The following is an 18,853-nucleotide window of genomic DNA, read 5'->3' on the forward strand; positions in this document are numbered from 1 at the left end:
CCGGGCCTCCCCGGAGCCGCAGCTGTTGTCTGCCGAGCGTCTTCCATTAGGCTTTTGAAAAAATGTTTCTCGTGGGCCCCGTGGCGAAAGAAAATGGGGCGTGCGGGCGAGTCCGCGCCAGCCGAGGAAGGACCGCAGGGGTCAGAACGCAGGTCCGCCAGCCGAGGAAGGACCGCAGGGGTCAGAACGCAGGTCCGCCAGCCGAGGAAGGACCGCAGGGCTCAGAACGCAGGTCCGCCGTCCGGACACGGGGTGGGTTTAGCTTCCCCGGGATGCCCAGCGGTGCGCTCTCCAGTTTGGAGTTCTTAGCCTGGAGCCCAGGAGCACTGCCAGCATCAGTACACGGTTTAGGTTCATCCGTTTATCTGCCAGACACTTAACCCCCCAGTCCTAGCTTTCCACTTTAGCCAGTCAGTTTTTCTGCCCCCATTACTGGAATCCTCACTCAAATATATTCATGCGCGCCCGTCCCCTTTTTTGCAACGAAGTGTAAGATATAGACTCTTGTCTCTGAAGATTGGACGAAGGACCTGGTAGGTACCACGGAGCTATGGCAGCCCTGTATACACTTAAAACATATCTAAATGGCTACTGATCAGCAAAAAGAAACTAGTAGCGTTTATAGAGTATTGTGTAACGTATAAAGGGATACCCCATCACAAAAGCAAATATTTTATGAATTACCACCCCATCACAAAGTAAGTATTTTATAAATTACCAAATGACCAAAATAATTTTCAAATACTCTTAGTAGTTATATGTATAATGCACTTAATTACTGCAAGCTTTGACTTTATTAGGATCCGAAGAAAAAGCTTTACATTGGTTCAAAAAATATTCATTGAGAACCAACCTATCATATACCAGGAACTGTTTTTAAAAACCCACACCTCTACGTCTAAGGATCTGACATTTTAATAAATGTGCTCCCTAAGCAATTACTCTAAAGTCTTGGTACTCCTTATAGTATCTTTTCTCCAGTTTTTTAAAAAAATATTATTTTTATTTTATGTGTACGAATGTATCGCCTGCAAGTATGTGAGTGCACCCGTGTCGTGCAGTGCTGCAGAGGTCAGAAGAGGGCTTTGAATTCCCCTGGAATTTGGGGTTAAGGATGGTTTGTAGCTGCAATGTGGGTGCTTGGAATTGAACCCGGGTCCTCTGCAAGAGCAGTCAGTGCTCTTAACCGCTGAGCCATCTCTCCAGCCCCTTCTCCAGTTTTTGATAGGTACTTTTTTGTAGAAATTCACCACCTTAGTAACTGTCATTTTAAATGTTCCCCTAACACATTTTATAGTTACAACTTTTATCATAGTTGAATTAAGTATGCTACTTTACTTTCTTCTCTCATCCTAGGATTCTCTGCCATATTGTAGTTCCAACACATATTTGCTCAAACATATTCAGTCAGTTCTTAAAATGTTTTAATTCCTTTAAAGTCTTATTTTCCTATATCTGAGACATTTTATTATTGGTATGAACTTTCTTCTAATTTATATAGATGACTTCAGAGTGGTTCTACTTCTGCTTTCTTCCTTGTTTTAGAATATTTTATTTCCTGCTTTTTCTCTGCTGAAGACATTCAAAAACATTTCCCAGATGAATTATCATTGTCAAGATACATATGTTTTTTCAATAGCCAATACTTCCATATCCCTTAGTCAAACAAACAATATTAAATATCAATATTCTCTGAGAGTCTGTGGCTGGCCTTACTGCACAGAAAAGTAGAAGACAAAGTCCTTTTCTGTTTGGTTGATTTCAATTCAGATGGAGAAACAATGATGTGTACATAACTCTTTTGCAAGGCAAATGTATAAGAAACTTAACAGTAATTTTGATAATAAATAGCAAAAATTCAGAGGATGTAAAGAGTGTTTTGTATTATCTTCAGCCTTCAAAACATCTTATTCCGTACTAGACTTGTAAACCACATAGAGCATCATGGGAATCTCATATATCACCTCTCAGATCATGTCCTGGTTTGCCTCAGAGACTAGAAGAGGGGTCCTGAGGTCAGATCACTTGAAACCAGGTTTATTTAGCATCTTAGCAACTACTTATTATAAAAGATGTTATTATTCATTAATCACCTTGACATCTGCTTTTATCATGGGAAGTCCTAGAGAATGTTAGGACAGGTATTCCCAGTGATATTGTATATGCCTAAAACTTCTTTGTTTCAGGCACTTTGGAGCATGTGAACACGCTGAGCCTTGATGAGTTCCAGTATGTGGTATATTATGCAGAGCATTCAGAGCAAATACTCTCTCTCAGAGCGCTTAATCCGAACAATCGCTGCCATCCGTTCCTTCCCACATGATAACGTAGAGGACCTCATCAGAGGGGTGAGTATGCCTTTTTTTTTTTTTTTTTTGGTCGTTTTGAGACAGGGTCTCCCTGTAGCCCCAGCCGTCCTCGAACTCACTATGTGGACCAGGCTGGCCTTGAACTCACAGAGATCTGCCTGCCTCTGCCTCCCGAGTGCTGGGACTACAGGCATGTGCCACCACGCCCAGCTGAGTATGCTGTTCTTGATGGAATGGACCTTTGGGAGGGGAAGTGGGAGAATCCCTGCTAAATCCCAGTAGATTATAGATGTGCAGCTTTGTTTTGGCAAGGAGTTTATATTCTTTAATGTATTAACGTCATCATTCAAATACATTTTCCCTGTGTTTGTTTCATTTCCCTTCTCCCTTTCATTTTTTGTATCTGTTTTTCCTCATAAAATATATTCTAGATAATCCTCATCTCTTGTTTTTTGTAAAATCTTCCTGGATATGGCGCGCACACACACACACACACACACACACACACACACACACACACACACACACACAACCATCCAGCTCAACACCTTCTGACATGTTTTAGTAAGGGCAGTAGGAGGCAAGCAAAGCAGAGGTCAGTATTCAAATCCTTGTGAGGTTATGATGATTACATGGAAAGATTTCACTTTCCTGCTATGGTTACAACAGCTACCAGTTGTGGTCCCCTAAAATGTGTAATTACAGATTAAGAAAACACTTTAGGGCTGGAGAGATGGCTCAGCAGTTAAGAGCACTGACTGCTCTTGCAGAGGACTGAGTTCGATTCCCAGCACCCACATGGCGGCTACGAACCGTCCTTAACTCCAGTTCCAGGGGAATCCAAAGCCCTCTTCTGACCTCCGAGGCATTGCACAACATGGGTGCACTCACATACATGCAGGCAATACACTCATACACATAAAATAAAAATAACAAAATTTAAAAAAACACTTTATCTGATAGCTAGTAACTGTTGTTCAGTAATTTTGTTGCATGACTAGTATCCTAGAAAGTTTTTTTAGTACCCTATTCCTCTTAAGGAGACGTCGCAGAGTAATCTTTTAGAAAATGCACCCATATAGTCATCTGTATAGCCTAAACAACTTTAGGATCTTTTACAGCCAGAGGCTCCATAATTGCTTCAGGTTATATGGCCCAATTGTAGAAGGAATGAATGCAAGCACTAGCTTGTTCTCTGCTGAGTGGGGTCAGAAGAGTCAGCAGTAGGCACTTGTCACATTCTAATTCTAGCTCTGCTGCTGAGTCATTCAGTGGCTTTGGTCTGAATGGCATCGTTATCTCCCTTTATGAGATTAGGAATAGACGCACTAGATTTAGAATGTGGGGGACAGAGCATGCCAAGACCGAAAATGTTTATAAACGAACATTAAGATGGCCTATCATTGTCAGGGTCATTTGTTGAATGGCGAAAAGAGCCTAATAGTTATGGCCTCAGTCTGACAGACTCATTTTCATGACTTAACAGCATGGTGGCCAGAGCTTTCCTGCCTAATGATGTTCCCACAGCTTTCACACATAAAGTCATGTCCTCAAGGATGTCCAAGTGGCCATTTTGTCAGGCTACCATGTGAAGAAACGTAATAACTTGACCTGGGGAACTGACAGTTCCTTCTCTTGAGATCTGTAGTTCAAGTCTCTTCCTCAAAACTAGTTCAGAGTCTCACCCTGAATTCCTCCTTCCTACAGGGAGCAGATGTGAACTGCACTCACGGGACACTGAAGCCCCTGCACTGTGCCTGCATGGTGTCAGATGCTGACTGTGTGGAGTTACTCCTGGAAAAAGGAGCAGAGGTAACTGACATCTCCACAGTCATGATTCATCAAAACCTGAGTTTGTTTCTTAGGAATTCTCTTTGCGCTGGGCGTGGTGGCGCACACCTGTAATCCCAGCACTCGGGAGGCAGAGACAGGAGGATCTCTGTGAGTTAGAAGCCAGCCTGGCTACAAAGTGAGTTCCAGGACAGCTGGGGCTACAGGGAGACCCTGTCTCAAAAAGACCAAAAACAAAAAAATTAAAAAGGAATTCTCTTTGTACCTTCAGTGTTCCTTTGCAACTCATTGTGACGACATAGCTGATATTAAAGCAAAATATAACAGCAGATTCATAAAACGATTCTCAGGAGTTCATTCCCCTGCCCTTTTTCCTTCTTTTAAGCTTCCTGTGGCTCCAAGAAGTTGTTTTATTTCTCTTTCCTTCCCAGTTTCCCTCTTAGGGGATGTTCACATTTCCATTGGATCCTTTCCTGTTGACTGTTCAGTTAGCATAAACAGAGACTTCTCAACTCTGATGAAATCTAAACCATTTAATACGTACAATTAGACATGGAGCTCTGCAAGATGATTTTCCTAAGACAGTGTCTTCCTCAAGAACGGCTCCTTGTGTTACCTCCCTACTAATTCTTTTCAGTATAGTTTGTTCTTACCTTCTTTCTACTGCGTCTTACACTAAAAACCAAAACTTAGTTTTGAAAGTAGACCCTTGGGGGCCTGGAGAGATGGATCAGTGGTTAAAAGCTCTGACTGCTCTTGCAGAGGACCTGGGTTCCAATCCTGTCACCCACAGGATGGCTAACAACCATCTGTAACTCTAGTTCCAGGGGAATCCAGCGGCCTCTTCTGACCTCCACAGGCACTGCATGACATGGGTACCCTTATATCCATGCAGGCAATATACTCATACATATAAAAATAAAAATAAAATAATTAAAGTAGACCCTTGGTTTTATATGAAGCAACATAATGTAAAAAAAAATGATTAAAAGAACAGACTCTGAGCCAGGCAGGTGCTCCACACCTATAATCCCAGCACTAGGAGGGGATGAGGCAGGAGGATTGCCAAGTTGGAGGCCAGCCTGAATGTTTAACAAGACCCTGTCTGAAACTGACCATTCTTCTTCTCCCCTAAAAAGACTTTGAAACCAGATTTCACAGACCCAATTCCAGCTCATTTCCTTCCAGTTGTGTGACTATGAATAGATCCTTAATCCGTTCCTTTGCCTGTTTCTCCATCTGTAGAAAGAGCATGGTGATGGTACCTCATGCCATAAGATTGTGTTTGGATTGCCAGCTTATGGCAGTTGCTAAGTTAAGTGCATGTCAAATGGATACACTAGCAGCTTGACTGTTGTGAGTAGTCTTAAAGATAGTATATGCTGAGGTGCTAATCTGAATCAGTGTGCAGTCCCAAACACACTGGACAGTAAGTCCAGGAAGCGAGCCCCACTGTCATCTCTCTGCAGTCATGCTGTTCTCTACTTGGCACTAGCTCGTCTATAATTTAGTGATTAAACCTTTTGTGAGTGACCCTAAAGTGAAAACCAAGTTATATCCCGAGTGATTCATAGCAGTGGTCAAAGTGAAAATGCGGCTTAGCAGAATAAAAAGGTTAATGCAGTGAAATGCTTTGTTTTGCTGCGTTTATGACAGTGATCTTGTCACTTTTAAGTTGGGAATTTGAGGTAATGAGACTTTCAGGACTGGAAGTTTGTAGTTTGTGCTCGTCCCTCTTCATGTATTCGTTTGAGTCATCTCAAAAAATCCACAGCATATTTTTGCAAAGGTCTAATTTAGTTTCACATTTTGAATGTCTCTGTAGGGTTAAAGAACATAACAAAACTACAAGGACAGAGTGTGCCCCCCCCCCCCGCCTGGTTTCCATTTATCACAGGATACAGGAAGAAGATAAGTAAAGTACTCCAGAATTTTTCAGAGTAGTTGGAAAGACTTGGGTTCATCTTTTGCTGTTCTACTCCTTACTCAGTGGTAGAGATTCTAATGCAAGAGGTGGACACTGCAGCAAAATACTCAACAGAGCCTGCGGCTAGTTAATGTAATAGCTGGCTATATTCAGACAGCGCCCATGTGCCCCTAAGCTCCTGCTATCTCATCTTCATCACCGAGACTTCTGGAGACTTGCTTACTGACCTTACTCAGAGCACTGCATGACCAAGGTAGTGGGCAAATACATGCAGGGCTCTTTACAGTCTTTTCTTCCTTCCAGTAACCTGCCCGCTGTAATACACTTCCTTTCTACAGGTGAATGCCCTGGATGGTTACAACCGAACAGCCCTCCACTATGCAGCAGAAAAAGATGAGGCTTGTGTGGAAGTCCTGTTGGAATATGGCGCAAACCCCAATGCACTGGATGGCAACAGAGATACCCCTCTTCACTGGGCAGCCTTTAAGAACAATGCTGAGTGTGTGCGGGCTCTTCTGGAGAGTGGGGCCTCTGTAAATGCCCTGGATTACAACAATGATACACCTCTCAGCTGGGCTGCCATGAAGGGAAATCTTGAGAGCGTCAGCATCCTTCTTGATTATGGTGCTGAGGTCAGAGTCATCAACTTAAAAGGCCAGACACCCATCTCTCGCCTGGTGGCTCTGCTAGTCAGAGGACTTGGAACAGAGAAAGAGGACTCCTGCTTTGAGCTCCTCCATAGAGCTGTTGGACACTTCGAATTAAGGAAAAACGGCACCATGCCACGAGAAGTAGCCAAAGACCAGCAGCTGTGTGAAAAACTGACTGTGTTGTGCTCAGCACCAGGGACTCTGAAAACACTCTCCCGCTATGCTGTACGCCGTAGCCTGGGTCTCCAGTATCTACCGGATGCAGTGAAGGGTCTTCCACTGCCCGCTTCTTTGAAGGAATACCTGTTACTTGTAGAATAGCCTGGAGGAGACATTTGCGCCATCACGTGGGCAGCTCTGGGTGAGGTTTTCACTGCAGTACTGTCTCTTTGTCACGGAACACAAAAAAGAACTTGTTCCTTTTGTGTGGTTTATACATTTTGAGGCAACATGTCGCAGCAGTAACACACACCACCTCCCCTCTCATACCAAACAACCAAAGAAATCCCTCACTTTTGTTTGAGCTTCTGTTGCTTAGTTGGCTTTTTACAGTGCACCCTGCAAAAGGGCTCCCTCATCCTCCCCTTTAGGACACTTTAATGTCAACAGTGCAACTAAATTTCCCTAGGAGGATGGAAAGTGTTGAGAGTGTGTGGTTTTCCTTTGGGGACATGATTTAGTATTGCAGAAGACCTTCTAGAAAGCTCTTTAGTTCATCTGTGAAGAAGTTTAAGAATAATCACAATTCCAGTTAACAAGAATTATGTCCCAAGGATGAACACTCGAACCTGACTCAAAGTGGGCGTTCAGAAAGGACTGGTTCCTCTCTCCTCACCAAAAGAGTTAAGTCTTTGCTTTTTTTTCTCCCTGAAAGCCAATTTGCACTAATGGGCTTAACATGGATTTCCTGCGCCTTGGGTTGAGGTGTTTGCTCCAGCAGGGGAGATGGGGCTCCTTTCCCTTGGGTCCTCATTCCCTATGGAAAGGGCTCAACTAGGCGTTTGGACTTGTTTTTCTTTCCACGGTCTTGGAAACTTTGCTCTTTACTGAGCCATAGCAGATGCTGGTAGGAGACGGAGCTGAGAAGGGAATGGAGAATGGAGAAGAGCTGCTTTTGAGCTGGCCACCTACCCATAAGACCTAGTCGGTGAGTAAGGTTTTCCTTTTGATGCTCTTAAACTAGATAAAGTTGATACTGATCTTAAATGATCTGTATGCAAGTTTGAAAAGCACTTTTTTAAAAAAAAGCTGGCTGGAAACTACACACACAAAGTGAATAGTCTCCTCTGACAGCGAACTTGGAACTCGAGTACGTCTGCTTTTGTCCTTCCTGCTGTTGCTGGCTTTTGCCCATTTAAAAAGAATAAATAAATAGCTCTAAAACCAAGCTTGGCAGCTTCTACTGTTTCTACTTTTCTCCACTTCCTCCTCTGCGCATGCATTTCAGATGTTTACTGCGTGGTTCTTCGTGCGCCTTTCCTTCCTTCTCCCCTCAGCAAGTGATTGTGGGCAGGAGTGATCAGGAACGTTCCGCCACGGTCTACAGCATCCCTCCCCTTCCTCATATCCCCTTACTCCAGATTTGGAGTCTCTGCTTTTCCCTTCAACCTCAGCTTCAGGGGGTAGCACAGTGGTACAGCCCCCTGCCTGGCTTGTACAGGACCCTAGGTTTAATTGCCAGCACCACCGACAAAGAAAAAAAAAGGTTGACGAGATGGCTCATCAGGTAAGAGACCTGGCTGCTCTTGCATAGGACCTGGGTTCAGCCCTCAACAACAGCAACAAAAAAGAAGAAAAAAATGCTGCACATTTAATCACTGAGGATGCTTTTAGGAAACACTGATGCACGGTCTCGCTGTGCACTAGCTGCTCAGGTCTCTCGGGTAGGGCTGCGCACTGTGTTTCTTCAGACACTCCTGAGGTGCAGCTAGGAATGAGATTCACTTTAGGCAGTGGTTCTCAAGCCCAGCAACTATTAAACCCATGTAGAGAATTTTTTGTTGTTTCTCTGAAACAGGGTCTCTCTGTAACCCCAGCTGGCCTAGAATTCATAGACCAGGCCTGCCTCTGTCTCCAGAGTGCTGGAGTTAAAGGCATGGGCCACTGTTTAAATGCTAAAGCCCAGGTTCCGCCCCCAAAGATTGGATGAATTACTCAAAAACGGAGCTAGGCACACTACTGCCGGGCTAGGTCATAAACTACTGCAGACGCAACTCCATTTCCCATCACAGACACTGATGGTAACTTGGAAAAAAAAAAAAAAAACCATTTTGTCCACGTGGAAACAGACATTACCAGTGAAGTCAGTCATTTCAGCGTCACAGTGGTCACTAATAAACTGCACCATCACTCCATCAGTTCCAACACAGCCTCACGTATCTCTTTAACTTTAGGGAAAAGAAATGCACTTCACAGATTTTCTTTTTTAAGTGGTCTTTACTATGTTTTCAGATCATTTTAATCCTAAAATTTTATTCTTTACAAATTGGAATTTTTCTTCTGTGAATAACTTTGTCCTATCTTCTTTCTCCCTTTTCATTTTCCAAAGAGTTTTAACATTAAAAATGGGAAAGGGGCTGGAGAGATGGCTCAGCAGTTAAGAGCACTGGCTGCTCTTGCAGAGGACCTGGTTCGGTTCCCAGCACCCACACGGTGACTAACCACCATCTGTAACTCCAGTTCCAGGGGATCCAACACCCTCTTCTGACCTCTGTGGGCATTGCACAACACGGTGCACTTACACATCTGCATGCAAAACTCTCGACACATACATAAAATATTTTTGGAAAATAAAGATGGGAAAGAGCCTCCTAGGGGGTTGGCACTTATGTTCCAATTGAATGCCTGAGCTTTTCACTTCACTTCATAGTCTATATGGATTTTCAGATTTGAGTAGCATGGTGAGAAAAGGCTTAGAGAACCAGAATGGGCTTGAAGATCAGTCTGACTCCTAGTTTTTTAGGTTTGAAGACCTAGGAGACATTACTTAATCACTCAGAGCCAGTGTCCTCATCACTGAAGTGACTCGTCACCACTTATAAAGCTGTTTTTAGAATTCAATGATAGCATGTAAAATGCCTAACAGCACTGGATGTTTATTGTTAATTTCTCTTGCCTTTAAAGAACTTCAAAGAGCTGCTTTAACTCCCAACTCTGGCAAAAGCCTTCCTAGTCACGGTTGAGAACTGTTATAAGGGCATGACAGCAGTATTGCATACAGCCAGACACCCATTGTAATACTGTGACTATCTTTCCTGGCAAGGGAGGAAGCTGTATGGGTTGGGAGGACTGGGCATGTCTGTACTGAGTCACAGTCTGGTCTGCAGAGGCTAATCTTCCCCTCCTGTCACCCTGTGATCCTGAGGCCTGACTGCATGTGGACAGGATACTGAGGATGCAGCAGCTACTACGGACAGAAGACAAAACTGCATCTTTCCAAAGCATGTGTATTCCTCCCAACCCAGCACGGGTCCAGACCCGTGTCTCTATTGTCCAGGCTTCCAAAATGTACATGTCTTTGCCACAGAGTTTCTGTCAGATGGAGTCTGGCTTTCATCCAAGAAAGAGTCGAGAGGAGGAGTTGAAAAGGAAGAATGTGGGGCTGGAAAGATGGCTCAGCAGTTAAGAGCACTGATTGCTCTTGCAGAGGACCCGGGTTCGATTCCCAGCACCCACAGGGTGGCTACGAACCGTCCTTAATTCCAGTTCCAGGGGAATCCGAAGCCCTCTTCTGACCTCCATGGCATTGCATGAAACAGGTGCACTCACATATATGCAGGCAATATACTCATACACATAAAATAAAAATAAAATTTTTAAAAAAGAAAAGAATGCTAAGTTTGGGAGCAGAGATTTTGGGATGCTGGGGAGAAGCAAGCCTAGGTAATAGGCGTATGATCAAGAAGTAAAGCATACCCTCACACTTGGGGAGATAGGAGGATCCTCTTGTCTTCAGAGAATGCCAGAGGGACTAGTGGGAGATGGGGCTGAGAGTTGGTACCCTGTGTTCGAGGACGCAATACACAGCCAAGAGATGCTGCAAAAAAATACTCCAGCAAGCCGAAGTGCTCATGATAATCATGCGCTGTTTTCTCCCAGGTCTGTCTGGGTAGGTCTGGTACATGGAGCTGATAGTACTACACTCCCCTTGTGAGATGAGAACAGGAGAACCAAAAGCACAGTGACCAGTTGGCATTTATTAGTGTAGTTATAGTTTGTCACTGTAGTAAAAGTAGATGAACTAAGATTCTTCGTTATCACAAAGAAATAAATAAAGCTGATTTTTAGGAAAATTCTAACGGAGTAGCTGAAACCTAGCAGTAGCACTAGAGGAATCCAGCCTCTGTGGCAGACGAAGCTGGGGTAGAAGTAATGATAAACTCCCCCAACTCCTGGCCACAGCTGATTGAGGTTTGCAGGTACAAAGTACAAGGAAACCTAATGGGGTGGAAGATGGACTAAAACACTAAGAAATCATGGACTTAGATCTACCCAGGGTGAGCTGACCCATGATCAGATAATGTTTTTCCTCTTGCTTCAAAGAGGTCTAGACAGCAGCTTCCCCAGACCGCTTCCGAGAGATATGCTCCAGGTGGGCGTGGTCAGAGGTGTCCAAATCAATCTCATACTTGGCCAGGATTTTGAGGATGGGCCTCAGCTTCAGCCACCACTGTTCCTTGGGGATTCGGTGCCTACAGAGGAAGGAAGCATTTAGTGATACAATATTACTGTAACCCAGTGAACTTTGACCAAATGTTAATGGGAAGATGTTGGACAAGAGGCTGAATTTAGGGCATGAGCGTCAAATCTAAAGGGGGTGAGACCATCGGTGTCACCTCTAAAAGAAAAGCATTGCAGACAGTGACCCAGCTAAAGAGAGTACAGCTTGAGAGTAGCGGAAGTCCACTCTGGAATGGAGTGCTTACTCAAAATCTGTCTGGTCCTTCAGCTCCGCCACTGGTTGAAAGACCAAGGCCCTCTTACGCATCCCCAGAACACAACCTGAGTCTGGAGTATTGGCAAAGATCCGTCCTGAAATAAAGGATGGTCGTTACTCTCTAAATCGTAGTCAGCCTCTAAAGAGGGACTCACCTTCCTACCCCACCTACCATTACGATAACTCTCTTTGATTTTCCCAGACATCCAGTTCATAGCCTTAGCACCCATCTTAGTGGCAAAATTCCTGTCAAAGGGAGTTGGGCTTCCTCCCTAAGTGGGAAAAATATAAAAATTAGAGGAAAAGACTAACAAAGTAACAGCTATCTAAACATAAGAAAGAATGGATCCTGGATTTATAGGAATCTGGAAGTCTAACCATGAAAGGACACCTGAGAGAGCGCAGGGACCCAAGGTGAGCGGGCCCTTTATCCAGTATAAGGGTAACTAGCTGAAGGAAATAACCAGACAGCTCTCTCTCTCTCTTTCTTAGCTCCACAACTGCCAGGTTCCATTTTAGAATTGGCTACACCTCAATTCTCCTTTTCAGCCTAGCAGCTTTTGACAGTCACTGTGATCAGTGATACAGAGGTATTCTTTGCAGCCCAGTCCAGCTGCTTCAGGTATGACCTCAATACTGTGTCCGTTTTCCTCTGAACTAGGAGAAGGAAATTGGGAAAATGAGAGGAAGGAAGGAAAGGCTGTATACACGTCCAATAACATACATGTTCCCGCAGGAGCTGGTGTGTTCCTGGGAATACTGGAATTCCTTTGTTGGCAGGCAGAAACATCAGTGCTTACAAGACATCAGCTGGGGGTACGTTTGGGACTAGTAGTTCTACCCATGAATGAGGCCTGCCGTGGGTAGGCTGAATGTTAGCAGCAGCAGAAGTCCTTTCCCCTGAAGCTCCAGTTAGTGGAGAGGAGCCCAGCACCAGCAAGTGCCTACACAGGTACCTCAAAGGCTCGTGGTGTGCTAAGAAAAGCATCCAACTGGACTCATTCTAGCTCTAGTCCAAGTTTGATGAATGACCCTTGAACAGTTTTTGCTCCTCTCTGTACCTCACTTTCCTCATCAGTATCAGTGGTTCTCAACTGGAGAGGGCTTTGTCCATAAGGGGACACGTGGCACCGTTTGGAGATGCTTCTGTTAAAATTAAGGATGACAGGGAGGTACTTCTGGCTTCTAGCAGGCAGAGTCCAGGGATGCTGCTAAGCTCCTACAATGCACAGAACAGCCACTCATAGCAAAAAATACCTATCCCCCAATGGCAATGATGTCAAAGCTGAGGAACTGTGTCCTAAACGAAGAAGATTAACTTCACTTCTGAGGTCATTTCCAAGATAGAGATATTGTGATGTTATGACCCAACCTTGTTCCAGTGTCCCTGAGCCTCTAGGAGATTGGAGAAGGCCAGTGGGAGGCTATATGGCTGCCAGGGGTTATGGTTACCTGACGAAGGACATGTGTGGGCTGTCTTCCCTACCTGCTGCATGTGGCCGAGCACATTCTTCCTGCTGTCGAAGATGCCCTTGCCCTCCTCAGAGTACAGGTTGAAGATGAAGTCAGTGGTGTAGTTCTCATTGCACTTCTCATTCCTGCCAGACCAAAAGCCTGTGACTCCAACAAGCAGGCCTGGGAGTGACTCCGACAACCTGGGGCTCCAGCTGTCTCCTCATCCCCAATTTTTACCTTTGTAGACTGTTCTTTAATTTCCTACCTCTTCCCAAGGATTAGAGGATAGGTTCCTCCACCCCCCTCTATATACAGACTCTTCAGGGTATCCAACCATGGATCCATTCTATGGATTAGGGCCAAAGCCTGACGAGTTCTTTTCCACTTAGGAGCAAATTGTAGAAAAGCTACCTTAACACCAAGCCTCTTTTCACAGTTGTTTTCATCTTTTGCACCAGATGTTCAACATTTGCCTGAAAATGAAACAGTAAACCTAAGCTCGGTGGGTTGGTGAGGGTGGACAAGCAATCTGTCCCTCTGCAACACCAGGACTAAGAGGGAAGCGGGAAGAAGATAACTGTTCAATCATTCACAAGTTTAGCACGGATGGAACTTAGGTAAAACAGAGAGTGAATGTTAGAGAAACCTTAGTGACTGCCCATCGCCCTATCCAGGAGTTTATGACTGCCCTTCCCTCAGAGGACTGACTGCCTACAGCATGGATTTTTAGTCTTAACAGGGGTTGCTTGTATGCAAAGCAGTGACTCAGCTGTCAGGAATGTGTTCCTTCTCTTGAGCCTCAAGTTGGCTTGAAAGTAGACTCCCACACTTGGCAGGGGTTGGCTGGGATCCTGAGCTGGGAGTTTCCTCAGCCTGCTGCTAAGCCTCTACTCTGCAGCTTGCTTTCTCCAGTGAACTTAAAACTGGAAAAATAAGGATCATTTGACCCTCAAGTATGAACCCTACCCCAGGGATAAAGGCGCTCTCTCAAAACTAGAATGACACCAAGGGAAATCTGGAGGGAGAAAGGCTCCCTGATTCCTTAAGGAGGTAAACTACCTGCTCTCTTGGGTGTTTTGAAGTTTTTAAATCTCTCTAAACCTTCCTCACCTGGAATAGGGAGGTATTACCTTTGCATGACTTTTGGGAAGATAAAATATAAAACTTCACAGAAAGAGCTTAAAAGTAAGGCCCAAACCGTAGCTGTGGTCATGTATGTGTGAGGCTGCACTGGAGACCTGCAGGAAGCAGGACTTCGTGGGCTCCATGGACCCATCAGCTCCATCCTCACCTTGAGCTCTAGTTACTGTGGGGGATACTCAGGGGACAGACTGAATAAGGGAGAAACACTGAGCAGGCCTGGTGGACATCTACCTGGAGGTCTCGAATGGTGAAGGGCTCCTCAAAAATATAGGCAGCATCCGCCCCAGCTGCCAGTCCTGCCATGGTGGCCAAATAGCCACAGTAGCCACCCATAGTCTCAATGATAAATACTCGACGCTTGGTGCCCGCTGCTGACTGCTTGATTCGATCACAAGTCTGTAAAGACAATGGGACACAGAAGAGTCAGAGGTCTGATTCTTGGTCCTTCTTCAGCTCTTTTCATTAATTCAACTCCAGAGCTATATCCTTCAAGGCCAGCAAGCTCCCCAGACCTCATCACGATCCTGTATTCAAGAAGGGCACTACACTGTGGAACTTCTCTCCTGGGAAAGAAGTGATACCTATTCTTAATGTTGCTCAGAATAAGGAAATTAAAACGTTTAACCTTAGAAAACAACAAAACCATTTGGTAACATTTGATGTATTTCCAGGTAAGGAGAATGAATTCCATTAAGGTCTATACAGATGCCTGCACCTGAAGAAGTATTTTTTACACACCACCATTCGTATGGTACTAAAGCTCACTTTCCAGAACCAGAGCAATAACACTGGCAGAAAAGAGCTGGGAGGCGGAGGCTGGCTCTCACCGTGCAGATGGTATTGAGGGCTGTGTCGGCCCCAATGCTGAAGTCTGACCCAGGGACATTGTTGGAAACAGTGGCAGGAATGACCACAAATGGGATGCAGAGCTCATCAAACTGCTTCCTGCCCTCCATCAGCTCCAGGCCCCCTGTGTAAGCCTAAAAAGAGAGCAGCAGTGGCAGACGTGGGAAAAGATGGGAAGGTGGGAGGGAGAAAGGAGGAAACAGTAGGGACACTCACCTCAAAGCCCCCAATGATGACAAGGCCCTGAATGTTAAACTTAGTTATGTTGGCACTGATCTGTTCAAAGTTCTTCTTGGGCAGGGTCCTAATTGACCGGAAGCAGGGAGCAAGGGTGGGAAATTGGGGGCGAGGAAAGATGGAAGGAGAGAAATTAGTTAGAACGTACTTTATTTATAGCTTCTGGACTTGTGCCCTGGTTCTCCCACACACTCTCACACAATTCTGGAATACACAATGGAGCTCTAAATTGTTAGATCTGCTACATGATGTGTGGGTGGGTCTGTCTGTCATCACTGAAGACACTACTGAGTTTGAAGAGTGGTAGGTGTAGGCCCTGATCTAACGAAATGATGCCCACAATCCAGGGCATCTTGAAAGGGTGACTGGGAGGAGATGCTCCCACAACATCACTTACCTTTTAGTGCCAAGTTTGGAACCACCTTGGCCAGTCCAGCCCCCAACATAGCTCCAACCGGCTTCTTCAATCTGCAGGGAAAGGCCACACATTTCTGCATTATGGCTAGAGCTCCAAAAGGGCTGTGTGGGACTGATGCCACTTCTTGAGCACTGACCTCACCCAGTGCCCCTTGGTTGGAAGATGATAACTAGATACTGGCTTTTCCCCATGCACTGAACATGCCCTCCTTACTCATTCAGAAATATTAAGCACCTACTTACGGTAGGCACTGTGCTTTGGGATAGAGAATTAAATAAGACACAATATTTGCAAAGGTTCACTCTAGTGCCCTAAAATTAAATACTCTCCTTGGAGAGAAAAGGGAGTTAGCATGCACCGAGGACGGAAAGACGATGCACTGGTCAGCCCTGCTCCACTGACTTTCCCCAGAGCGACTCACTGACCCCAGAATGTGTGTGTGCCCTTCTTCCATGGTATTCCCATACCTGACCTTTGGCCAGGCCCTCAAAGCCGTCATGTACAACCAGCACTCGGTTGCCCTGGATAAGGCCAATCCTCACAGTGGAGCGAACTGCAGCATTCATGCCTGCGGCGGGAGCCCCCACATTCATCACAGCCACTGTGTGCAAACCGCCCTGTGCAGGAGGAGGCAAGGGGAAGGCAGAGAGAAACCCCACAGTGGGGAGGTCACCAAGAGAGGCAGAACTCTGCTCAGCTCAGGGCAATGCTAGTACAGCCATTACTTTATTCCATAGAAGCAAAATTCTTCACCACAAGTCAACAAATAGTCAGGTATCGTCATTACATAACAAATAGGAGTCCTTGCAGAGCAATGTTTTCCAAAATGTGATCCTTGGACCACTTGCATCATAATCTACCTGGGGAGCTTGTTAAACAACACATTCCTGCCTCCTGCCCCAGATCTGACTCAGCTGAGGGAAGAGCCCAGGAGTCTGCATACTCAATAGACAACCCAGATAATTCTGATATACAGTAAATACTTAGAACCACTCCTTCAATGGAAAGGGTGACTTAAATTGACCTAGGTATGACTATTCTCACAGGCAAAGTCCTTTTTCCTGCATGCTGTCCTGCCATGAACTGGGTATGAGTCTTGGGTTACAGATATTCGGGACAGGGTAAGAACATGAGGCTAGTATCCGAGATGGCTAACAGAAAGTCATCACCTAGGGTCAGGGTCCCAGCACTCAAGGTTATGGAGTCGGAACAAAGATCATGGCAAGGCTAAGGTTGGGTTGACTGTGGAGAACACTTCATAAAGAGAAACTGAGGGAAAGAAAGGGTTAAGGGAAAGGGCAAGTTGCCAGTACCTTAGAGACTGGGGGTCTGACATGAGCTAGAAGCTTGTATACCTCCCAGTTGTTCATGAAGCTCCTAAAAAAAGGACAAAGAGAACAGAGTGTCCTCAGGCCCCTCTCCATGGCAAGCAGCCACAGGAATCCAGGTCAGGAGTTGGGTCTAAGAATGAGTTTCCACAGGGTAAATCTCTGAGGACCTAATGGGCAGAGCAGGGACTAGTCAGGGGCTTGCAAAGGAGCTACTCATTCACCAAACACTCCCTGAGGCACTTCTCCCAAGTGCCAAGCTCAACATATGAGGCTGTTGTGTACCTAGAGAAACCTTGGTCCTAGCTGGGGTCCACATCTAGACATAACAGACTGTAATAAAAGGTTGTTCATCCCTGGAATGAACTGAGCCTCCGGGTCACCTCACAAGTGATTTTCTTGGGGAAGAAATTGTTGCAGAGGCAATAAGGAAAGTGGCATCTCGTTTAGGCCTTAGAGCCATAGAGAATTTTGGCTTCATTCTGGTATCTGATTGCTGTGGGTAGTCAGCTACTGGCCATTTCCTCACCGGCCTCTGAGCTTTATGGCTTCATCAAACCTCTTCTCATCCATGGCCTTGGTCACATCTTTGGTCTGAGGGATGAACAGAGTAACACGACAGTCATAACTCAAAGGCACAATTCTGTGCCTGGATCTTTTCCAACAGGCTCCTACCTACTTACACCCCACCTTTCTACATTCCCCAGATTATCACAGAAGTACATTTATTTCTTAATTTTTCTGAGTAATCAGCAGAGAAAAAAAAAGCACTAAATGCTGTTTTCTGGAATTCTGGGAGAGTAGGGCAGTGCACGTGCTCTTCCTCCACCCTGCCCTCAGGCCCCAGGCCCCTAGACTGCTGTGTAAATGAATAGATTCTACAGGTAACCAGGCGGGAGGAAAGTGATCCCTGCCATGTGCTGCTCAGGCACCAACTTCTGCTTGAACTTTAGCTTCTATACTTTTGGGGATGCGGTTTCAAACACAGCTGCAGGTCACTGAGATTCTCAAGTCTCAGAGAGAAGCAGGCCTGAAAATGAGGGGTGTTCAGGCAACAATCAGAAGCAGCACTCTACTTCAGCAGCCAGCCACAGTATTCAATCAAAGGAGTGGCTAGCCTAGAGCTGAGAAGCAACATTCTCCAGGTATTGTGTCAAATGTATTACATCTTCTCTCCAGTCCTCATTACCCTCAAGGTGAGTGATAGTCACCCTGTATTACTTTAGCAAAACACTTCCAGGTTGATATCATATAGAGACAAAATGTAGAGAGCCAGAACTGAATAATCAGCATTTCCCAAGTTTTAATATTGTTAAGAGGGGCACTGTATTCCTTTTCCAATAACAGCATAACAAGGGGTTCCAGGTTGGCTCTTAGAAGAAATATTGGTTCTCTTTAGGAGATGTAGGCCTCCCATCTATAGGAATATTTTACAGATGAGGAACCAAAGCTGAGTAGAGCGGTAACAGCTCCTGAAATTAGAGGGATTACAGCAGCCTACTGTGTCCTTTTCCTACTACACATCCTGCCTTTCCATCTGTTCCTGTACAGGGACCACAGAAGTTGGCCTCATGTCCCATGAGCTCCCAGGCTAGGAACATTAGACTAAGAAATGGGGTGGGATAAGTACTTACCACCTGGACACACTCCATGAGGGGCAGACGCACAGCCTGGTTACCAGAAAGGCTTACCACACAGGCTGGGGTATCTGGAGTCCCCTCCAAAAGTGCCATCACCGCTTCCACACCCATCCTGCTGCCCTGCAGGAGCCCAAGGGACAAAGAATCTGGCTTAGATCCCCCCCCCCCCCCCC

At 45.4% G+C, this 18,853-nt stretch overlaps 2 protein-coding genes across 8 annotated transcripts in view; one reads left to right on the plus strand and one right to left on the minus strand.

Annotated features, from left to right (window-relative positions):
• The window catches only part of Asb8 (ankyrin repeat and SOCS box containing 8), an 11,354-nt gene extending 314 nt beyond the window's left edge, over positions 1 to 11,040 (plus strand). The window contains exons 1-5 of one of the 7 annotated variants that reach the window (XM_029567454.1): positions 11 to 152; positions 233 to 252; positions 2,187 to 2,348; positions 4,017 to 4,121; positions 6,366 to 8,065. In XM_029567454.1, the coding sequence (XP_029423314.1) occupies positions 2,220 to 2,348; positions 4,017 to 4,121; positions 6,366 to 6,998 (867 nt within the window). In that variant the 5' untranslated portion in view covers positions 11 to 152; positions 233 to 252; positions 2,187 to 2,219 and the 3' untranslated portion in view covers positions 6,999 to 8,065. The other 6 variants (XR_001872635.2, XR_003850807.1, XM_029567456.1 and 3 more) reach the window with 6 other exon arrangements.
• The window catches only part of Pfkm (phosphofructokinase, muscle), a 25,434-nt gene continuing 17,434 nt past the window's right edge, over positions 10,854 to 18,853 (minus strand). Inside the window, exons 11-23 of the mRNA XM_008841286.3 lie at positions 18,675 to 18,800; positions 17,570 to 17,634; positions 17,026 to 17,089; positions 16,180 to 16,329; positions 15,692 to 15,762; positions 15,274 to 15,361; positions 15,039 to 15,191; positions 14,443 to 14,607; positions 13,480 to 13,541; positions 13,100 to 13,211; positions 11,786 to 11,885; positions 11,603 to 11,708; positions 10,854 to 11,368 (exon numbers count right to left, since the gene is read on the minus strand). Coding sequence (XP_008839508.1) covers positions 11,224 to 11,368; positions 11,603 to 11,708; positions 11,786 to 11,885; positions 13,100 to 13,211; positions 13,480 to 13,541; positions 14,443 to 14,607; positions 15,039 to 15,191; positions 15,274 to 15,361; positions 15,692 to 15,762; positions 16,180 to 16,329; positions 17,026 to 17,089; positions 17,570 to 17,634; positions 18,675 to 18,800 — 1,407 coding nt within the window. The 3' untranslated portion in view covers positions 10,854 to 11,223. The remainder of the gene's footprint in view (positions 11,369 to 11,602; positions 11,709 to 11,785; positions 11,886 to 13,099; positions 13,212 to 13,479; positions 13,542 to 14,442; positions 14,608 to 15,038; positions 15,192 to 15,273; positions 15,362 to 15,691; positions 15,763 to 16,179; positions 16,330 to 17,025; positions 17,090 to 17,569; positions 17,635 to 18,674; positions 18,801 to 18,853) is intronic.

The sequence above is a fragment of the Nannospalax galili genome, unplaced genomic scaffold (genome assembly GCF_000622305.1).
Source record: "Nannospalax galili isolate Female #2095 unplaced genomic scaffold, S.galili_v1.0 scaffold841, whole genome shotgun sequence".
In the NCBI taxonomy this organism is placed as follows: domain Eukaryota; kingdom Metazoa; phylum Chordata; class Mammalia; order Rodentia; family Spalacidae; genus Nannospalax; species Nannospalax galili.